Consider the following 20845-nt stretch of genomic DNA (forward strand, 5'->3'; position numbering starts at 1 on the left):
CTAGCTAACACTAATGTAACGGCTTAGCAGCCCAACAAACAAACTTACAGCCAACTCTAAGTTAGCAGCTGCTACTCATAACAATAGCATCCATGCATCACATCTGTTATTATTCCAACCATTCATAAATCCCTCTGGTATTTTGTATTCTGTTCCAGTCGATCCCACCTGCAAGCATTTAGCTTATATTACAAGAAAAAGCAGTTTCACTTGTATAGCAGGTAGCAGCTAATGCTAGCTCTTTAGCCAGTTCGCTTATTTGAATAGCTTCACGACCGGAATATGCTCTGAGCCACCGGGATGAAGCCACTGCCTGTCAGCCTGGATGCTGCTTTTACTCTGCCATGATGATGTTCTATCCACGCCAAAGGTCCGGCACACATGGCAGATTGCAGGAGCAGGTATCACAACTAGAGATGTTCCGATACCATTTTTCCCTTTCCGATCCGATTCCGATACCTAAGCTTTGGGTATCGGCCGATACCGATATTTATCCGATACCAATGCATAAAAAAAATAAATAAAAAAAAATTATATAAATTATACTTTTTTTTTTTTTTTTCAGATACTGTTATACTGTTTTTTAGTAATAACTAGAACGTATGGTATTTATTCAACAACAGGTGATTGTATAGATTTGTATTAGTATCATTAATCAATGAGTATGGGCTGCAGCACTGCAGATATACCCTACTCCAATGATCCACACGGACATTAAACGGTGTTGCACTTGCTACTCAGTGGCTCTGCAGATATACCCTATTCAGTCTGTAAGCTAGTGGCAGATAGAACGTTCATGTTGTGGTTTTTGATGCAAAATAAATATTCAACATTCTCTTTTGAAACTCCGCCTCAGACTCTTATCCTTTGGCACTTGCTGTACTTTGCTTGCAGGTCTGCAGCCATTATTGCTGGATTATGTGAATAGCACCAACTTTAGACACGGTAACGTTATCAAGCTAAGCTAACTGACCTAGCTCGCCTTCCCGCAGTGACATTAAGATAACGTTAGTAATAGTCAGCTAACGCTAGTCCGTAGCTACTTAACTTAAATACAATTCACGTGGGTGCATTATTGTTGATAGACGGTCACGGACAGTGTTAGGTCCTGGAGAAAGGACAGGCGATCATCTGATTTGATGTAACATTAAAAGCGGATGTTGTTCCAACTAGCTATCTTTCCAGCTAATGCTATCATAACACCAGCCAAACACATCCCGATTCCCGTCCGAGCTCCCCGTCACACCGCACTGTCGGGGACAATGGAATTTAAGAAAGTGTATCTGCTGTTAAAATGACACAGCATCACACTTTAAAACATGTTCATTTTATAATCCTCACTCTCCGCAGGACTCGGCAGGAGATAAATTACATCATGGGATCGGAGGCTAGAATTTACGTGTACTCGCCGATACCGATACTAGCATTTTAGGCAGTATCGGCGGCATTTCCGATACCGGTATCGGTATCGGAACAACTCTAATCACAACTCATTTGGGTTTGCTAAATTGTTCAGTAAAGAAGTGGTTCTCAAGTCTCTTGTGGGTGACAATATTGTCACAAGGAAAGATGAAATTACTACCTGGGTTCCATCCTAGAGGCAAATCTTTCCTGTGACAAAATGGCATCCAATGTAATCAAAAAAGTCAACCAACGAACAAGATTCTTGTACCGGATCTCCTCTCTGGTAAACAAGAATACCCTGAAGACTCTGGCAGGAGCACTCATTCAAGGGTACTACGACTATGCGTGCACCTCATGGTACCAAAGCACCTCAAAAAACAAGATTACAAACATCACAAAACAAACTGGTCAGACTACTACTTGACCTTACTCCTAAAACCCACCTCACCCCTGCCCATTTTGACAACCTAGGATGGCTTAGAGTAGACGACAGAGTACAGCAACTTGCAATGGGCCTGGTCTACAAGATACACTACACCACTAAGATACCCATGACATGTCGAAATACTTCCCAAAGGTCAGTGAATACCACGACCACAACACCAGAGGGAGTTCCACAAATCATGTTCAACCCAGATTCGGCTCAAACAAGGGACTAAACACGTTTAGCAATTATGCCACAACAATGTGGAACGCCCTACCCACAGCTGTAAAATAATATTAATCCCTACCCACCTTCGAAACTGGCCCCGGTAAATGTCCAACCCCCCCCCATCCAACCCCCTACAATGTACAGTTTCTTCCCCCTCAAATGTATATATTCTCTTTTAGAAACTCTGTCTCTTAAACAGTACTGTATATCTTGTATGTCATAAATGTCTGGATGTAACAGTACTGTCGTGTATGACTGTATGTCATAAATGTTATGATGAATTGAAAATGGGGGACCCTGATGTAAACAAGCCGAAGGTCTTTCTCTGGTCTGCATCCCCTTAACAATTGTGTGTATTGAGCCGTACTGTATTGTACCCATTCCGCAATCTGTTAATAAAGTTTTAAATCAATCAATCAATTGTTAGGGCCAGCACTATCAGTTGCTTCTTGTTAACGTTTAGCAGGTGATTCAATTTCCGTAAATATGCACTACTCAGTCCACTCCTCCAGGTGGGGCACCACAGCGGTCTGGCAGTTGGTTAACACTACCCTCACTAGCTGGCTATCCTAATTTTAAACATACTGAATTGTTCAAAGGAACTTAACGTCATTGCCGTGGTATACGGTTATTATACCACGGCTATAAACCAGTCAGATGGCTTGATTTGAGCTACCCGTTTTATAATCACACGTATCAGCCATATACACAATACACTGCTTACTAATGCATGCTTAGTAATGCATCAATACATGAAGAGACAGCGGCTCCAAGAGTACAGTTCATCTTTCCAGGGTCTGAAGTGTACACACATAAATAAGATACAAGGTACAAGATACAAAATACTCATATCTGTTATCAGATACGTTAAGAAACACACACACACACACACACACACACATACACACACACACACACACACACACACACACACACACACACACACACACACACACACACACACACACACACACACACACACACACACACACACACACACACACACACACACAATTCATATAGTGAATGTCATGTCTATCTCATATGATCTAGTCGTCCTAGATTATTCATAGTGATTGTCAAAGCCATTGGGAATAAATCAGTTGATATGAGATTGAGGCACATATTCCATTTATCACCCCTAGGGATGTGGAGTGGAATACAATCTCACATGATTGCAAAACCCCTTTAGCTCTGATGACCAGCATTCTGGTATGTATTTGTCCCCAAAAATATTCAGTTTGCCGTGAGATGGTATATGATAGATAGAGGCATAGGATTTGACACAGTGGTAGATATTGGTGTATTCATGCATCATCAGTCAAATGGTGGTGCTATAAAAAAATAAAAGGTTGACTTTTATTTCTATTTTGCAAAGCCATAACTCCTACACTGAGTTTGATTTACATGAAACCTGCTACTCAAGGTGATCTTGCTTAATGTGTGTCATGGACTGCTGTTTGTGTTTCTTAGCCTTTTTTCTATGTTTTATTTATTTTGATTTATCTTTTGTTTTTCATAGACATTTTCCAAATGTCCATTGATTTCGGTAGCTATTAACATAAAAACTGCATGTGTTTTTCTCTTGTAAACTTGGCACTTTGCGTATAGTCTTAAATCCCTAAGGATATGAATGGGATTCACAAAATAACATTATATCCACACAGACTGTTATATAAGGTCTGTGCTGAACAGAAGATCTAAGCTTTGACATTTTAAGCCTTATTTATGCTACTTTTAAAATCAATGCTAAACTAAGGCTTCAAATTTCACAAAGTTGATATTAGCTGATGTTAGTTAACTTAAAGAAAACTACAAAACATAGTGTATCACTGTATCCTCTATTCAGCACAAATCCTATAGAATGTACATTTTGCGAATCCCATTCGTATTTTCCATAGGGATTTAAGACTAGAACCCACAACGGTGGCAGTCCTGATTTAAAACGTACAAAGTGTCGACGTGGTTGCATCACTCTGTTACCACTAAAACAGAACGGACGTGGAGCGACACCCACTTCACTTTGGCAACTGATGTGCCCGAAATCACCATTTAGCCTGATAATTTCCTCCCCGTAGAGACGACTAAAGTCAATTGTCTCTCTTGCTCTAGTGTCGGGTTGTAACATTCCTAAGCACCTAGTTAATCTTAGATGACCTCTGACCTTGCCTGCGGTGTTCGACAGTTCTTCATGTTGCAGCTACAAGTAGGATAATAGGAGACAACAGATGTGTCAATTAGCAACCGTGTTAATAGGTGCCTCTGTCCACACTGGCTGTGCCCGGCGCTGTGCTCCGCTCGTGGAGGGGCTGGGATAAAATCTAGAGCCATATGGAATCCGCGATCACGGAATCGCGGACGGAATCGCGGAATTGAGCAATAAAAATGGAATCCACTATAAAAAAATAAAATAAAAAATATATATATATTTTTTTTTTTTTTACTTTTTTTTTATGTTGTGGGACTTGTACAGCACTTTGTTCAACTTTGTCAGTGCTGTAAAGTTTAAACCTTTTAAAATCTTAGACAAACAAAACACTTTGCTTTCATGAAATATTGTAAGCCGTCATTTGAGGCTTTATAAAAGCAGCACAATGAACACAAATCTGTCAGTGCCGAGTCCGACCTCATCTTAAATAACAAACAGCATTGCTTGTTGTAGTTAACAAAGAGAGGCAGAGTTGATTTTGCAAAAATATATATAATTTTTTATTTTTTTTTAATAATCAAATTTGATTTTCATATTCGAATCCCATGCCCATCGAACGAAGCTTCGAAGCTTCAAAGTATTTAAGACAGCCCTATTAAATGGACTGTTATATCTTATTAAATTGTGGACATTTATTCATTCCCACTTATTAGACACTATTTCTGATGGTAAAATGAGCGTACAAAGCAAAATACAGAATTCTGAAATATTAAAACGGAAAAAACGGAATTTGGAAAAAAATTAAATGGAATTTGGAAAAAAATAAAACGGATTTCATATGGCTCTAATAAAATCCACCTCAAGGCTATTTTCTGAGCGCGCCGGATGTGTACTCCATAGAAATACACTGGGAGATTCACTCAACCACAGAACACATCAAAACATTCTGGGGTTGAGTGTGTTTGCTCCAGCTCCAACAGGCCTTTCACATTTGGCCATTCTGCATCTGTTTCCAGCCAGTTACTAACACATTGGTGGACCTACATCATTGGTCCAATTATAACCAAATTTGGTCCAGAGCCTAATAGACCAAGCACTTAACTAATTAATTAAGTCAGACTTTGCATAGCCTCTTTTATTGTGAAATGAATTAAGTCAGACCTTACTGTACATAGCCTCTTTTATTTTGAAAATGAATGAAGTAGAGAGGATGAGGCTTAAGGCATTCATAATCATGTCAAATGAATAGATTGATGCATGTACTGTAGAGCATGGCTGTTACAGGAATTGGTTTGTTTCTTGTAGCTTATCATGAATGGCATGCTTGTTACAAATATACATTTGCCCAACAGTGTATTGCACTACTAAAGCTACCTAGCATGTCCTATATGCTCTGTAAATACTATGTACAGATACCGAGATGTCACACCATGTTACCTGGCTGTTACCTGTTTATTGCACAATGTTGTTTTTTTATTGGATTCTATTATATGTTGTACCACTGTATTGCACATCGTCGCGGGCAAGACCACCCGCATTTCATTGTATACTTGTATGCCGTGACAATTAAAACTCTTGACTTGACTTGACTTGATCTTACACCAATAAATGACTTGTTTACAAAGAGTACTTGTTAATATACACTCTCAGTAGTTTGGTCACAAAAACACTTCCAGTGATGTGTTATGTATGTATGTGTGTGGGTTAGGGCTGACGTTCATTTTTTTTTTGGAATTTGAAGCTTCGGGCCGAGATTCGATTTTAATTCGAAGCTTCAAATTTTTGTTTTAAATTTACAATTTTTTTTATATTTTCTTTTTTTAACGTTGTGGGACTTGTACAGCACTTTGTTCAACTTTGTCAGTGCTGTAAAGTTTAAACCTTTTTAAATCGTAGACAAACAAAACACTTTGCTTTCATGAAATATTGTAAGCTGTCACTTGAGGCTTTATAAAAGCAGCACAATGAACACAAATCTGTCAGTGCCGTGTCTGACCTCATCTTAAATAACAAACAGCATTGCTTGTTGTAGTTAACAAAGAGAGGCAGAGTTGATTTTGCACAAAACATTTTTTTTTATTTATTTTATTTATTTTTTTATAATCGAATTTTTTTTCCATATTCGAATCCCCTGCCCATCGAACGAAGCTTCAAAGTATTTAAGACAGCCCTAGTGTGGGTACATTTTCAGCTTGACCAGCAGCATGGGGAACCTCATTAAGGTGTTATATATGTGTATGCAGGTTCTGCTTGGCCAGCATGGGGAACCTCATTAAGGTGTTATGTGTGTGTGTGTGTGTGTGTGTGTGTGTGTGTGTGTGTGTGTGTGTGTGTGTGTGTGTGTGTGTGTGTGCGTGCGTGCGTGTGTGTGTGTGTGTGCGTGCAGGTTCTGCTTGGCCAGCATGGGGAACCTCATTAAGGTGTTGACCAGAGACATCGACAACAACGCTGGCAACTTTTTCCTGGACTTTGAGAGTAAGTCGCACACACACACACACACACACACACACACACACACACACACACACACACACACACACACACACACACACGCACACACACACACACACACACACACACACACACACACACACATACGTGCGCGTACACGTCACACACACACACACACACACACACACACACACACACACACACACACACACACACACACACACACACACACACACACACACTGTGCACACTGTAAATATCTACTGTAGCAACACACGGTCCATTATGACACCTATTTAAAACACGATGAAATCGCCACCTTTTAAATTTTTTATATAGTATGACATTTATATAGTTCAGTTAAGGCAACAGTTCAAAGCAAGGTTAGAAAAACAGTCTTTTTATCTATTAACTGGGTTTCCATAGCGACAGTGTGATTCCTTGCCTCAGGATAGTGGGGCAAAAAGAAAGTTCCTGGAGCGAAGCGTCTGCTGGGAATACTGGGAATATCACGGCATCTGGACCAGCTGCTTCTAGAGGTGCTGCAGTTGTAGGTCAGGTATTTTTAGGTGAATCCCTGGCAAGCTTATGGTGAGGGAAAGAAGCTACCTGCTAGGGATTCTGATTGGAAGATGCGTGCCGCAGAAAAACCTCTCTCTCTCTCTCTCTCTCCTCTGCAATCCCCATGCTCTCTACCACGCCCGATATCACGCCCCCCCCCCCCCCCCCCCGCCTCATCCCATCTCTGGCTCTTTTCTAGGATTTGCTGCTTCGGCCAGAATGTGGAATGAGATGAAGGCTGGTGTTTGTGGGATTTGGCTTCCAGGGAAGGGGAGCGATGAGGACCGGACAGAGAGAGGGAGGGAGGGAGGAGTGCAGAGGAGCGAGACGGGTTGAAAACCTCAGTTGGAATGGCTAAACTAGGCTTAGGGCCCCTACTGAATGCTTCCGTGCCAACAGCAGTTGGACATGGGGCAGTTGCTCCTCAGAACAGGCCCTAAGGTGCTGAGACAGAAGGGAAAGGGGCCAGCTGAAAGAAAGGGACATTCCTCAGAATTCCACGAGCAAATCCGAGGAAGGACAAATTACCCTCTGAGGCATTTGAGGCAAGCCAGTGTTCAGATTAAAGCCACAAACTGGATTTATTTTGTTACACCATATGAATACGTGGTCTATCATTTCATAACATTCTTGAAGAGTTTGCTCTGTAGATGTAAATCAAAATATTGATGGTGGGGTAACACATTTGCTTCTATTTGGATCATGGATCGAGCCTTTAAAAAAAACTAAAAAAACAACAACAACAGTGTCTGTCTGTGTGTGTGTCTTGGGGACATCTTGTGGGATCTTGACAGGAAGACCTTCTAGTTGTTACAAGGATGAGATCAGATAACAATGTTATTAATCTCCAGGGGGGGAGTTGTGATCACTGTCACAAGCAACACACAACAAGCACCCAAACAGCACTACATAGTGATATAGAATAGAATAGGATAGAATAGAAAATGGACAGGGTTAACTAACAGGACACGTCCAAGTGATCCACCATTAAGCATCCACACTGTCCCCCAGTAGTAATAGTTTTGGGTGCCAGTTTGATTGCATTTCACACAATACGGCAGTGTGGCTACATGGGTAGGGCTCCGAACACGTGATCGGAAGATCACCGGTTCGAGCCCCGGTCAAGGCCGTTGTTGGAAAGTGGTGTTGTTGTCCAGCAGGGTCCATCCTCTGGACTTGGCAGTAACAATGCCCCTGTTACGGTGATAGATTAGTGGTTTCCTTCAAATGAGATGTTAAACCGAGATCCCGAATTCGGTCGTTAAAGAATCCAGAGCGCCTATCGCAAAGAGTAGGGGGCTCCCCGACGTTCCTGGCCAAATTCCCAATCAGGTCTGACATCAAGCCCAGCTAATCCCCCCCCGCTTAATAGGCTGGTATCATTCCCTGTCCTTTCAGACCATTGTGTAGTGGGATGTGTGCCTCTGGTGCCAGTGAATGGCAGCCATTGAGCCCATGTAGCCCAAGGTTGGGTTCTACACAGTGGTGGAGCACTTTGAGTGTCTAGAAAAGTGCAATATAAATGCAATATTCATTATTTCATTGATATTTCCATTGTTATTGATATGATATATGACAGACCTGTTCTAGTCTATGTTGATAATCACTCCTCGTTGCAACCGCCCCTTAGATGCCAAGCCCACAGAGGCAGAGAGGGTGGTGTGGGAGCAGGTTAACCAGATACTAATGGAGTCTCTGGCTGTCCTGGATGACCTGCAGTCGTACAAGGGGGCAGGAGAGGAAATCCGACAGGTGAAGTATGCCGTTTGCTCTCTCTCTCTCTAGGCAGCCGATACAGGGATGGTTCCGTTATTTTCCTCTCTGTACACTAATCTACTTCCTCATTGTCACTCATTGGCGCTCACTGACTTGACGGGAGGGGGGTTCGGTCAAGTTGGCTCCTGAAAATCCAAAGCAATTACGGTACATTCCCATTTGAATCCCAGTGTGCCAAATATGGTAATTGGCAACCCAAAGAGAGTGTAATCATGTCTTGGAAATCTGAATGTAACTCATTCACGTCGTGCTTTCCTTTATATTGCAATTGCTGCATGGTTTGGGTTTCGGGGGACTAAGGTACATTTTGGTGAGATTTCAGTTCATGGTTGCCAAGGTAACAAGGGAGCCAAGACTGGCATCAATCATCTTTTCTTTTTTTGTGCAAAGGGTTAACAATTCTTTTTCCCCCCTTCTTTTTGGCTATTGTGTCTCTTTCCGGGCCCTATCTCTTTTGATCACAACGTGTCATTTTAATGAAAAGAGCTCAAGCTCTCTGTCATTTTGGAGCTGTGCTAAAAGGAACTTTAGGAGGTGCTCCTCTGGACGCATGTAAGCACCTCCTTTCATCCTGACTCCCTCTGAAATTCAAATGCACTATAATCAGTGTGGCTTTGAAGTGATCGCTGCCAAGGCGTAAGCTAATAATCCAAAAGAAATCCATCCATTAGAAATCTCTTTAAGCACTGCGCTGGTTGGTTTGCACCAGCTGTATTTGATGGTCGAAAGCGTATAATCAAAAAGAAATTCAACCAATAGAAATCTATTTGGCAACCCACTCCATTTATCTGTGTTTTGAAAGCTACAGTAATAAAATACAAAATAAATGCACCCATTAGACATATTTAAGGCACTGCGGGTTGGTCTGCATAAGCTGTATTCAACAGTGTTTGAAAGACATAAAATAGAAGTGCACGTGAGACAATGGGCTTTACATTTACCAAATCTGTGGTAAATATGAACATATCCTATGACGATAAATGTACACACAGTATTCCCCAAGGTACAGTATATGTGCATTTTCCGGGGGGGTTCACATGCCTACGAGCAACACTGTACTTATTGTACTGCATTTTATACATTGCACTTCAACATGGCGCGGCCGAGGTCAGTCGCCGTTGTTTTTTCCCCGCAAAGATTGTGCGCACTTTTAGTTATTATGTTTATTGTTAATACTTTTTTTTATAAAAACCACGCTGGCATGGACGTCGTACGACCGCCAGGCACTCATGGACTTAAACTCCGGACTGGAAGAAGAGTTTAACGACACTTTTTGCCAAGATTGGCCATCAGAGATCAGACGGGACAAGGACAAAGACAATGAGGACAATAGAAAAGGCGGCAGGATCAAGAGGAAGCATAGAGGACGGAGAAGTGGAATCAGAATACGGCTAAAAAGTTCTGCTTACTGACCGGCGATCCCATCGATTCTGTTGGCAAATGTACGTTCGCTGGAGAATAAGATGGACGATCTCCGTGCAAGGATTCGATTCCAACGAGATGTGAGAGACTGCAACATACTATGTTTCACAGAGACATGGTTGAAGCCAGCAACACCGGATCAAAACATCATCCCATCGGATTCCTTCTCTGTCTTCCGAGCTGACCGAACTGAAGAGTCAGGAAAGTCCATTGGTGGAGGGGTTTGCTTCCTCACTAACAACGGCTGGTGCAGTCCCAAGGAGGTGAAGATCCTTTCCCGCTCCTGCTTGCCGGACCTTGAACATTTGTCCATCCTTTGTCGCCCATTCTATCTCCGCCGGGAATTCACAGCCATCATAACAACAGCCGTTTACATCCCACCGCAAGCCGATACCGCCAGAGCTCTGGCCGACCTACAGGACTATTTGAATCAACACCAAAACAAACATCCGGACGTGGCTATGATCGTAGCCGGTGACTTCAACAAGGCTAATTTGAAAAAAGTTATGCCAAACTTTTTCCAACACATCAAATGCACAACTAGGGGGGGGAAATATGTTGGATCACTGCTACACCCCTTTCAAACAGGGATATAAGGCAGTACCAGCGCCTCCGCTAGGTAAATCAGATCACAACGCTATATTTCTTTTACCAAGCTACAAACAACGAGCCTGAGAGGCTGTTGTGTCGCGAGAGGTGAAGCAGTGGTTACGAGAGCTCAGAGGCCACGCTACAGGACGCACTAGGGGGCGTAGACTAGGGGGATGATACAGTCGAGCTCCAGTGATGTCAGTGAATATGCTGATGTTGTTGTTAGCTTTATAACAACATTAGCTGACGGTAATGTCCCCACAAAGAAGGTGCAGGTTTTCCTAAACCAGAAACCGTGGGTGGACAATTCCATCCGAGTGCCCCTGAATGCTCGTACGGCTGTTTACAACTCGGGCCAGCATCGGGAAACATGGAAGAGTATAAGGTAGCAGCCTATATGCTACGCAAGGAGGTGCGGGCTGCTAAACGGCGATATGCGAACAAGATGGAGACACAGCTGGCACAGAACGACACGAGAGGCTTATGGCGGGGAGTACGAACGATAACTGATTATAAAGTCAGCCCCCCCTCAATAGTGAGTGCCGATGCCTCTTTTGCGGATGAACTTAACTCCTTTTACGGCAGGTTTGGAGTGAGCAGTGGCGACGTTAGCTCACTGGCTAATGACGTCACTGACGCGCCGGCTACCGTGGGAGGGGGGGGCTCATCCACGGGGGAGACACACACTCTCATTGACGGAACACAGCGTAAGATTAATGTTTAAGGGTATAAATACTCTGAAAGCGGCTGGCCCAGATGGGATAACAGGACGAATACTTAAGTCCTGTGCAAATCAGCTGGCCCCAGTATTTACATCCATATTCAATATATCCCTGGCTGAGGCCGTGGTCCCTGCCTGCTTCAAAATGTCAAATATAATCCCTGTGCCAAAAAACTCCTCTCCAACAAGCCTTAATGACTACAGACCGGTGGCACTCACCTCTGTGGTCATGAAATGCTTTGAGAGGCTGGTCAAGGATTACATCTGTGCCTCCCTCCCTAGTAACATGGACCCATTGCAGTTTGCATACAGGGCAAACAGGTCCACTGACGATGCGGTCTCCCAAGTACCGCACAACACACTATCTCACCTTGACAGTCAGAAGGGGGGCTATGTGAGATTGCTGTTCATTGACTATAGTTCAGTTTCAGTCCCCACCAGACTGGTTGACAAGCTGATCGATCTGGGTCTGAGCTCCGCCATGAGCGCCTGGATCCTGGACTTTCTAAGTGACAGGCCCCAGGCGGTCAGGGTGGGGGGTCATACCTCCAGCAAAATCACCCTGAGTATCGGATCCCCCCAGGGCTGTGTTCTGAGCCCCCTGCTGTACTCACTGTACACACATGACTGTGTGGCCAAGTTCAGCTCCAACTCCATAGTGAAGTTTGCGGACGACACAGTGGTGGTGGGGCTGATCTCTAACAATGACGAGAAGGCCTATCGGGAGGAGGTTGATGAACTGGCACGCTGGTGCCGGGACAACAGCCTACTCCTGAACATTGGTAAAACCAAAGAGCTGATTGTGGATTTTAGGAGAATACAGCAGGGGACAAACGTGTGGATAAACGTGGCTATCGTGGACAGGGTGAGCAGTTTCAAGTACCTGGGAGTCCACATCACAGAGGACCTGACATGGTCTACACACATAGATTCTGTGGTGAAAAAGGCGAAACAGAGCCTCTATCACCTGAGACAGCTAAGGCAGTTCAGAGTATCGGGGAAGATACTCCACTCCTTCTACTCCGGGGCTGTAGAGAGCATTCTGACTGGAAACATCACTGCCTGGTTTGGAAACAGCACGGCACAGGACAGGAAGGCACTCCAGAAAGTGGTGCGCTCAGCTGAGCGTACTACGGGTATTGCACTACCACCCCTGCTGCCCTGCAGGACTTATATAACAGGAGGTGCAAATCCAGAGCCTGCAGAATTATGAAAGACCGTCACCACCCCAACAACAGCCTGTTTAAGCTGCTGCGGTCAGGCAAGCGCCTACGGTCACACGCTGCAAGAACAGAGAGACTCCGACTCAGCTTCTTCCCCCAGGCCATCAGAACACTGAACACTGAACTCTCCACTCACAAATACACATGAGCGAGCACACACAGACACACACACACACACCACTCATGCGGCAACCGCATTGCTATTCCTAGCACTATTTGGGCAACTTTACACAATTCCTGTGAGTCTATGGAAGACATCTGTAAGGTTTATTTAAAAAAAATCATTGTTTTATATTTCTTGAGGAGTACTCAAAAGCATCATTTTCCAGCCTCAAGATTTCAGCCTATTATTGGCTGGGCTCCGCCCATAAGCACTTTCAGTGACAGTCATCCACACAGTCTGTGAGTGGCAGAGAGAGAGAGAGAGAGAGAGAGAGAGAGAGAGAGAGAGAGAGAGAGAGAGAGCACTGTGTAAACACAGCTGCGTGCGAGATACGCAGGTCCCCTTCTCTTTCTCTCTCTCCTTCTCCCGTTTGAGGAAGTCTTCCACTGTGCCGCACGCTACAGCTATAGACGGGCGTTAGTTTCATGCTCCCGAATCGAGAGAGATAGAGAGGGGGAGAGAGAGACAGACGAGAGACGACAGCGCGACGCGCGTGTATGTGTGCTCTGTCGCGAGGGTCTATCTGATTCTCCCTCTCTCTCTCGCTCGCTCTCTGTCAAACCCCGTTTGGTGCGCTACAACCACAGAGCCAATCGGATCACTATCCGCGAGTCAAATCAGAACGACCTGATTAAAATGGAGCAGGAAATGAATGACCTGAATGACGGCAATCCGCCAATATGGTATTTAGAGACACAAACACAGTGATACTAACTCCTATTACTATAATACAATGCTAGACACTGAAAAAAGACATTTATAATGCATGTCACCTTTAAACAAAATGTCACTTTAAAAAATAGAATCTTTAGAAACACTTTAAAAGAAGGAGGTACTGTATAGTTTAGATACTTTAAGAGTTAACATTGTAAATTGTATATTGCATAGTAGTGTATATAAGAACCAGTTTCTCAGGAACCTAGCATGTTTTTTTTTTACCATGCATATATTGTGTCTTATCTATTTTATTCTCTATTTTATTTTTTTGATGCCTATTTTATTCTATTTTATTATTGTATTTTGCACAATCAATGCGGGCAAGACCACCCGCATTTCACTGTATGGCCTGGTATGTATGTGACAAATAAACCTCTTGATTCTTGATTCTTGATTGTTGTCGACTCTGATTTTATGCCTATGTTAATTTTGTGCTACTTGCTGTGGGGCACGTTGGGCTCCGGTCCATATGTGTAGGGTGCTATATGGATAGAGTTGTTATTATTTATTATTATTATATTATAAAAAATGTATGCATTGAAATCGAGAATATTTTTTTTTGTATCCACTTTTTCTCCCCATTTTCTATTTTTCTCCCATCCCAATTTCGTGTTTCCAACTCTTCCCTCCCCTGTCTTGAACGTTGCTAGACTATGCCTCCCACTGCTCGGCTGTAGTGAGGATAGAAGCCTTGCATCACGTGTCCCCTCCGGTACACGAGGAGGCAGCCTGTCGCATCTTTTCACCGCAACAGCTCAAACTCTCAGTGGCGAGGAGTAACACGTGGGAGGCTCACGCTGCCCCGATACTTCCTGTTTCCGCCGTACCGGCATCACCCAACCAACCTGTAGGAGTCGCTGTCCACAACGTCCAATCCCCACCCACCGGCTTTTCCACCCTCTAACACTGCCAATTGTGTTAGTATGACGGCCGGCCAAGCCGGTAGCAACGCCGAGAGCTGGGCTCGATACCAGCATATCCTGCGTTAGTGGCGAGCGCCTTGCCCACTGCGCCACTCAGCCGATGTGAAATCGAGAATTTTTGAGAATAAATAAAGGTTTGAAATATCCTGTAAATGTGTACATTTCCTGGTTAACACATTCTGTGCCACGCAGTTTGCCCATCTTATACCACTCTCTGCCAGTGCTGTAAGCCTATGGAGTCGCTCACCTTCTTTGCAGGGCTATAACTTTTAAAATATTATAGCTATATCGACATTACTATGGCCCATTCAACATCGGGTATCTATCGTTCCGGATGTGGGAACGTTATATTTTTCCATTCATACATTGTCGTGTTAGTACCGTCGTGAATATAAGTCTGTTTTTGGATTGTAGAGCAGTAATTCCTAGAACGCGAGTTATAGGCTCAACCGCATATTATACATAATCGATTGGCGTTTCGTTCCTATACACGCTATATAAAAAAATTCAAATGCATATGCTCGGTATACATTATGCTCCATCATGCGTGAAGGAAAGGGGGGAGGGTCGTTTATGATTCCTTGATTGTCAGTAACGGCTTTCCTTAGTACAACATCATACGGATGGATTGCAATGAAATAAATGGACAATCGAGCTGGAATTAACGTTAGATTCCTCTTACCTGTTGCCGATGCCAATTATTTGATTTCGATCTGCTAGATCTATTTTCCGTTTGTATGACGCAATAAACGCCGAAAGCATATTGATTCTTGCGTCTCGAAAGCGATCAAATGCACTCAAATGTTTGTCTTGCTCAACATAACAAGATAGCTCTGCCGGAGGATTTTCCCAGATGCACAGAGCGCCACATCCGGTTTAGAGTGGAGTGCAACTCGCCCGAAATCCACCAGGCTGCGGTATTGAGGCGTTGAAATATCAGACAGGGTCCAGCTGGCTCCCGGAGCTTTCCTGGATGAATTATGAATGCCAATAGTGAATAAAGGAAATAACAATCATAAAAACTAGTAAACTCGTTGTTGGCGTTATTAGATTGGCGGGCAATAACGAGTAAACTCGTTTTTGGCGCAGGATGTGTTAATGTGCGCGTGAATTTTTTTTTTATCCCACAGCATGAAGGTCTCATCCCGTTCCTAGCCCACTGTCACGTAGGATCTTGTTTATCTTTTGTATCTTCCTTTCTTCCGACCATCCATCTCTTTGTATCTGACCACGTGTGTGTCCTGTACCCACAGGCCATCCAGAGCCCCAACGTGGAGGGCGTCCAGGAGAGGGCCTGGGCTTCCGTCCTCCCTCTCGTCGGCAAGCTGAAGAAGTTCTACGAGTTCTCCCAGAAGTTGGGTAAGTACCACTACAAAGGCACAAAGAAGCGTGAACACATCAGACCAGTACTGGCTTCCCTGCACTGGCTCCCTGTTCGCTTCAGAATTTATAAAAAAAATTGGTATGTTTGTGTTCAAGGCCTTGAATGGTCTGGCCCCTCAGTACCTAGGTGAACTTCTCCATGTTTGTACCCCAGCTAGAGCACTGAGGTCATCAAATAAATTATTTTTAGATGTCCCGAGGTCTAGGCTAAAAACAAACGGCGACTGAGCTTTTGTGGTGGCTGCCCCTAAATTATAGAACAGTCTTCCACTGCCAATTAGGTCTGCTCAGACCCTAGAGAGTTTTAAAACACAGCTGAAGACTCACCTGTTTTTATTGACTTTTTGAGGCTTGGTAAGCCATACATCCCTGGGCGTGTCGTGATTGTTTTTAACCTGTTAAGCTGTAGCCCTATTTTCAGAAATTTCACCTAAAGGTACATGCCTAAGTAAATGGAAGATTGCTCCACTTCTACAAGGTCAATTTGCATGTTCTTGGTATCTAGGAACATCTAGGGACCTGGGGGTATGTATTCCCAGTGTCAGAAATATTGTGTCTGTTACTAGGCTTGAGTAAATTGTAATGAAAAAAAGGAGAATATAAATGATGAAATTTTGATTGATTGATTAAAAACTTTATTAACAGATTGCAGAATGGGTACAGTACAGTACAGCTCAATACATACAATTGTTAAGGGGATGCAGACCAGAGAAAGACTTTCGTCTTGTTTACATCAGGGTCCCCCATTTTCAATTCATCATAACATATATGACACACACGACATACAAATGGACAGTACTGCTACATCTATACATTTATGACATACCAGATTTGCAAATACAGTACTGTTTGTGATACAAAAAGAGTCCAGAAAAGAGAGTATATACATTTGACGTAGAAACTGTACATTGGAGGAGGTTGGGTAGGTGGGGTGGGGTTTGGGGGGGGGGGGGGAACTGTACATTGGAGGTGGTTGGGTGGGTGGGGGGGTTGGGTAGGGGGTGGGTGGGGAACACTGTACATTGGAATATTGACAAAGCCATACTTGGTAATTTACTGTACATTGGAGGGGGTTGGGTTAGGACATTTACAGGGGCCAGTTTAGAATTGCAGTCTCCCGTAGGTGTTCTTTGAGAGTGTTTTTGAAAGTGGGTAGTGATTCACATTCCTTTACAGCTTTGGGTAGGGCGTTCCACATTGATGTGGCATAATTGCTAAACGTGTTTAGTCCCTTGTTTGAGCCGAATCTGGGTTTAACATGATTTGTGGAGCTCCCTCTGGTGTTGTGATCGTGGTATTCACTGACCTTTGGGAAGTATTTTGACATGTACATGGGTACCATTTTTTTGTGTAGTGTATCTTGTTGACCAGGCCCATTGCAAGTTGCTGTACTCTGTCGTCTACTCTAATTTCTCACTGCCATTCGGGGTCGAATCAGCTCCGCTCCGTCCTCGCTCCGTCCTTGGGTGCGTTTTGAGCGTGTAAGCAGGACACAGGACGAGTTTTAACACACGGTGGTGGAAACTAGATGCTGATATAAAGAAACAAATAACCAATAAATATAAAGTTATATTTGAACCTCTGTTGTCAAGCGTCGTCAATATAACCTACCCCCTTTTCTCACGAATGGAACTGGTGTCGTGGAGTCCGCTTTTAACGTTTTCCAGGGTTAACGCTAACGCTAAACTAACGCTAGTTAGCTTAGCCTATTTATTACTAGTTAGCAGCTAACATTAGCCCATCGCTCCCGTCAATTATAGTCAAGTCAAGTCAAGTCAAGAGTTTTAATTGTCACGGCATACAAGTATACAATGAAATGCGGGTGGTCTTGCCCGCAACGATGTGCAATACAGTGGTACAACATATAGAATCCAATAAAAAAACAACATTGTGCAATAAACAGGTAACAGGTAACATGGTGTGACATCTCGGTATTGTCATTGATGTAAATAACCCCAAGAATGGTTTATTATTTTTTGAGTAATTACCTGTGTAATATTTGTGTTTAGGAATATTTACATTTACATTTATATATAATATGAATATCCAGGACCTTTTTGTTATTAGAATTGATAGAAGCCTGTGTGTGTGACTTTAATTTATGTAAATCCATGTCGCGAGGCAACAGTGTTTTCCGGTCGCTGTCACTGGCTTTTGTTGACAGTTTGACAGTGCATTGCGAGAGAAGGAATACGCAACAAGTTTTAATGGACCCGTATGAGGCCATATCTCTTACGGTGAGAATGTTATTGTTTTAAAAAGGAATGTAATACGATGTAAAAGGATAAATAAAACAGTGATTATACCATCAGTACGTTTATAAGCCACTCAATATACGGGGATCCGTTACAATTGATCTACCGGTCGATCACGGCCGACTGGTTGGGCACCACTGGTCTATAGAAATAAATGCATTCGAACAAGAAACCAATGTATAGTAGACATAGCAATGGCAAAAAAATTGCCAGGCCTAATGCGAGCCAGGGAAGTCTTGTGCTTGTAACGTGGCTTCATCCACTGAGCCGTGAGGCTCAACATGCTTGTTTGGTTGAGGTCTGAACTCGCCAAATTGCCCATAAATATCGTTTTTGTGGGTATTGTCCAGTTGTTGCTGTATGTTTTTATCTGCCCAAAATTCAAGCAAGCATGAAAGCATTACAGTAATGACGTTGTGTGTGTCAGCAAGTTGATACAGCAAGCCTCTTCCGTGTTTTGGTACAAGCTTGTACACCACGCCCCCCGCTCCCACAGGCGCGCACCCGGAACCACCTATTCCAGCGGTCCAGGTTTGGAGCGAATCAGGGTCCCCGGTGACGGGGTGGAGCGTTCTCAGTAGGACGATCACACCCTATTTGGGTGCGATCGGGCTGTGATTCGACCCCGAATGGTTAGTGAGGTGGGTAACCATGTTACAATTGTAACAAAGAGATTTCGCTCCATGAGCTCATTCACCACCTTATTGAGATCAAGTGTACAAAAAAATCTAAGTAAATTAATAAAGGGAAGATGATTACATAGAAGGATTTGTAGATACAGTAATAAATGATAATCGATTTGAATTATAAATTCATATTTGACCTTGAACTTGACCTTGACCTTATTATTGCCAAATCATACATCTATGGATATGGAAAAGGCTCTTCTTTCCAATGGCAGGGTTAAATCTGGATTTAGTCATTTCCTCACGGTTTTACGATAAAAGAGATATAATTAGCATTTTTCCGATAAATTCATATTTTCAGTCAATCTTACAAAACATAGGTAAAAATGAAAATATACACTTTGACTGCTGTTTTGATAGGGTTATGGTCTTTACTCTTGGCAAAAAAACTTTGCCGACCTCTAGCGGCTCGGGTGTGCATTTCTTTTAATACAATATATAGATAGAATTAAAGCCCTATTTGTTGCCTGTCAATTGCCCTTTCAGGGTCACGTTAGCCTAGCTTAGCACAATGAATGGAAGCAGACAGTGTCGGTTAGCCTATAGGCCATAGCTGTCAACATTGGCATTTGAAAAAATGGGAAATTTCGCCTCGCCCCCCTCCCAATGTAGTCTCCTCCCCCCGTTAAATTAAATTAATCAGATACCAGGTTGAAAGTGAAATGCTGTGAACATCCCTGCATTAAATGAATGGAAGTGTAACACAAATTCAGTATAAATTCACTTTATGTAGTAGTATAGCATTAACATGTTCATATTTATTGAAATCTTACAATGCATACATAAATGTTATGATGAATTGAAAATGGGGGAAGAAGTCCTTCTCTGGTCTGCATCCCCTTAACAATTGTGTATTGCGCCATACTGTATTGTACCCATTCTGCAATCTGTTAAAGTTAGCAATCAATCAATGTATTACCATAGTGTCTTTATACCTTCATTCACTGTACATATTAATACTACAACTCAAGAAGAATCAAGAGGTTTATTTGTCACACACATACAGTGAAATGCGGATTGATTGTGCAAAATACAATAAAAATAGGCATAGAAAAAAGAATAGGTAACACAAGATATGCATGATAAAAAAAGACATGCCAAGTTCCTGAAAAACTGGTTCCTATGTACACTACAATACAATTGTAACTCTTAATGTATCTAAACTATACAATACCTCTTCCTTTAAAGTGACATTTTGTTTAAAGTGATCTGTACTGTACATACATCTGATTAGTATTGTATATTACTATTGCACTTTACTGTTACATTTGCACTCTGGTTGGATGCCAAATGTCTTCGTTGTACTGTATAATGACAATACATTTTAATCTAATCATTTATTTTTTTATCAAATATTTTTCTTTTCTTTTTCTTTCTTTTTTTCCAACATGAAACAAAACATATATCACAAACAATACAATAATAATAATACATAAAAAGACTTCCCAAGACAATAACTTAACACCACATGACAAGACAATAACTGATACAGACTGTACAGTAGGGGCGGGCGATATGACGATATTAAATAAATATCGGGTACAGTTTATAAACGATACACTTTTTAAACGTATCGTGGACATCGTGATGTTCCTCACAATCCCTCCCTCAATAAGCCGCCGCGGTTGAGATGATTTACTTTGGCGCAGCGCTTGCTTTTACTCTCTCGTCTCTCTCTCTCTCTCAAAGAAAAAAAATACACACAGACTCGCCCCAACTTACGTCATGTACACGCCCATACACGCATGCGTGCACACACACACACACC

The 20845-nt window shown here is 42.7% G+C and overlaps 1 protein-coding gene across 2 annotated transcripts in view; it reads left to right on the forward strand.

Annotated features, from left to right (window-relative positions):
- fam49ba (family with sequence similarity 49 member Ba) overlaps positions 1–20845 on the forward strand; it is a 157198-nt gene that overhangs the window by 86659 nt on the left and 49694 nt on the right. For both annotated transcript variants that reach the window (XM_084327905.1, XM_084327906.1), the window contains exons 2-4: positions 6592–6680; positions 8848–8969; positions 16007–16112. In XM_084327905.1, coding sequence (XP_084184031.1) covers positions 6608–6680; positions 8848–8969; positions 16007–16112 — 301 coding nt within the window. In that variant the 5' untranslated portion in view covers positions 6592–6607. The remainder of the gene's footprint in view (positions 1–6591; positions 6681–8847; positions 8970–16006; positions 16113–20845) is intronic.

Source organism: Notolepis coatsorum, assembly GCF_963971535.1.
Source record: "Notolepis coatsorum genome assembly, chromosome: 13".
In the NCBI taxonomy this organism is placed as follows: domain Eukaryota; kingdom Metazoa; phylum Chordata; class Actinopteri; order Aulopiformes; family Paralepididae; genus Notolepis; species Notolepis coatsorum.